This window comes from Buceros rhinoceros, unplaced genomic scaffold (assembly GCF_000710305.1).
Source record: "Buceros rhinoceros silvestris isolate BGI_N320 unplaced genomic scaffold, ASM71030v1 scaffold7282, whole genome shotgun sequence".
Lineage (NCBI taxonomy): Eukaryota > Metazoa > Chordata > Aves > Bucerotiformes > Bucerotidae > Buceros > Buceros rhinoceros.
The window spans coordinates 82,504-83,804 of NW_010399421.1; the positions used below are offsets into that span (position 1 = coordinate 82,504).

Below are 1,301 nucleotides of genomic sequence, written 5' to 3' on the forward strand. Positions count from 1 at the left end.
TGCTGAAATCTGCCTCCTCCTGGAGGCCGCTCAGGCAGTGTCTGTCCTGCTCCTAGGAAGGCTGCGCAGACAACATTATCGTTATGGGCTTTAGGTATTTTTGTGTTTGTTTGGGTGTGTTAGTGTCGTGTTTCACAGTGGATAATAATAACTCGGTGCTGTATGAATATTAAAAGAGGCTCGTGTCTCAGGAAAGGGGATAATGGAAAAATGTTTTTTGAAGAGCAGAGCTATGATGTGCAACCACATGCAGACTAATAAAATAAGCTGATCTGGCCTTTCACAAGTTCGGGGCTAGCAAAAGCGGTATGTGGTGTGTCTGTGCTCCACTGCCCAGAGTTCAGCAAACCCTGCTGGGTCTCTTCCCTTTCCACCTTCCAGTGGTGGAGAAGAGAGGGTGAAATCTAGGGGCGGAGGGCAGAAGAGACAGCCATGTGATAGCTCTGTGCGTGCTTGCTAGAATCCTCCCTTTCCTTCTGGAGAGATGGGCGAGGGGGATTGTGCATTTGTGGATTAAGTGTAACAAAGTACAGAAAAACAGCACCTTAATCCTGTTTCTCTCTCTCTTCTCCCTTCACTCCATACTCTTCATCCTGTTATTCATACTTTTTTTTTAAATATTTTTATTCATCCATGCCCTTTCGTATTTCCGTGGACACTGTTTTGTGCGCTGTCTGCTCCTGGGCACCGACGCAGCTCACCCTTTCTTTCTCCAATCAGGATGGCGGCCTAGTGGAAGAGCCCACTACTTCACCATTTTTGCCTTCACCAAGCCTGAAGCTCCCCCTTTCAAACAGTGCACTCCCTAATCAGACCCTGGGCGGGATTGCCTCAGGGCTGGGCATGCAAAACTTGAATTCTTCTAGACAGGTAAGGCTGCCGGGGGAGACGCCGAGGTGAATTTCAGCTCTCTGGGACTCGCTGCTAGTGCCCGCCACTTCCCCGGGGAGAACGGTGCTTGAAACTGAAAGTGTGTGCAACATCTTTGTTCCTGGGAAATATCTGTGGGGAAACTACCTGCTGTGTAAACGTTTCACGTTTACAGGGCATAAAACAACTGCCTAGTTGTAATTAGCCTGCTAATTACATGCATTTGTTGAGAAGAGACTAGTGTTTTGGATTGATACCACTGAACCCTGGTACAGCTCTGCCTTGATTGATGGGAGGTTTCGTTTTTTGAGGCGTTGCTAATTGTCACACGCTCTAAGGCAGAGACGTTGCTCTAATTCATCTTTCCTAGTTGGCACAATTATTCAGTGATAAGATGGGTGAGAAGAGATGGGGGCTTTTTTATTCCTGCT

General features: G+C 47.5%; 1 protein-coding gene across 2 annotated transcripts in view; it reads left to right on the top strand.

Annotated features, from left to right (window-relative positions):
• The window catches only part of TNRC6C (trinucleotide repeat containing 6C), a 35,569-nt gene that overhangs the window by 18,502 nt on the left and 15,766 nt on the right, over window positions 1–1,301 (top strand). For both annotated transcript variants that reach the window (XM_010131458.1, XM_010131457.1), the window contains exon 8: window positions 721–870. In XM_010131458.1, the coding sequence (XP_010129760.1) occupies window positions 721–870 (150 nt within the window). The remainder of the gene's footprint in view (window positions 1–720; window positions 871–1,301) is intronic.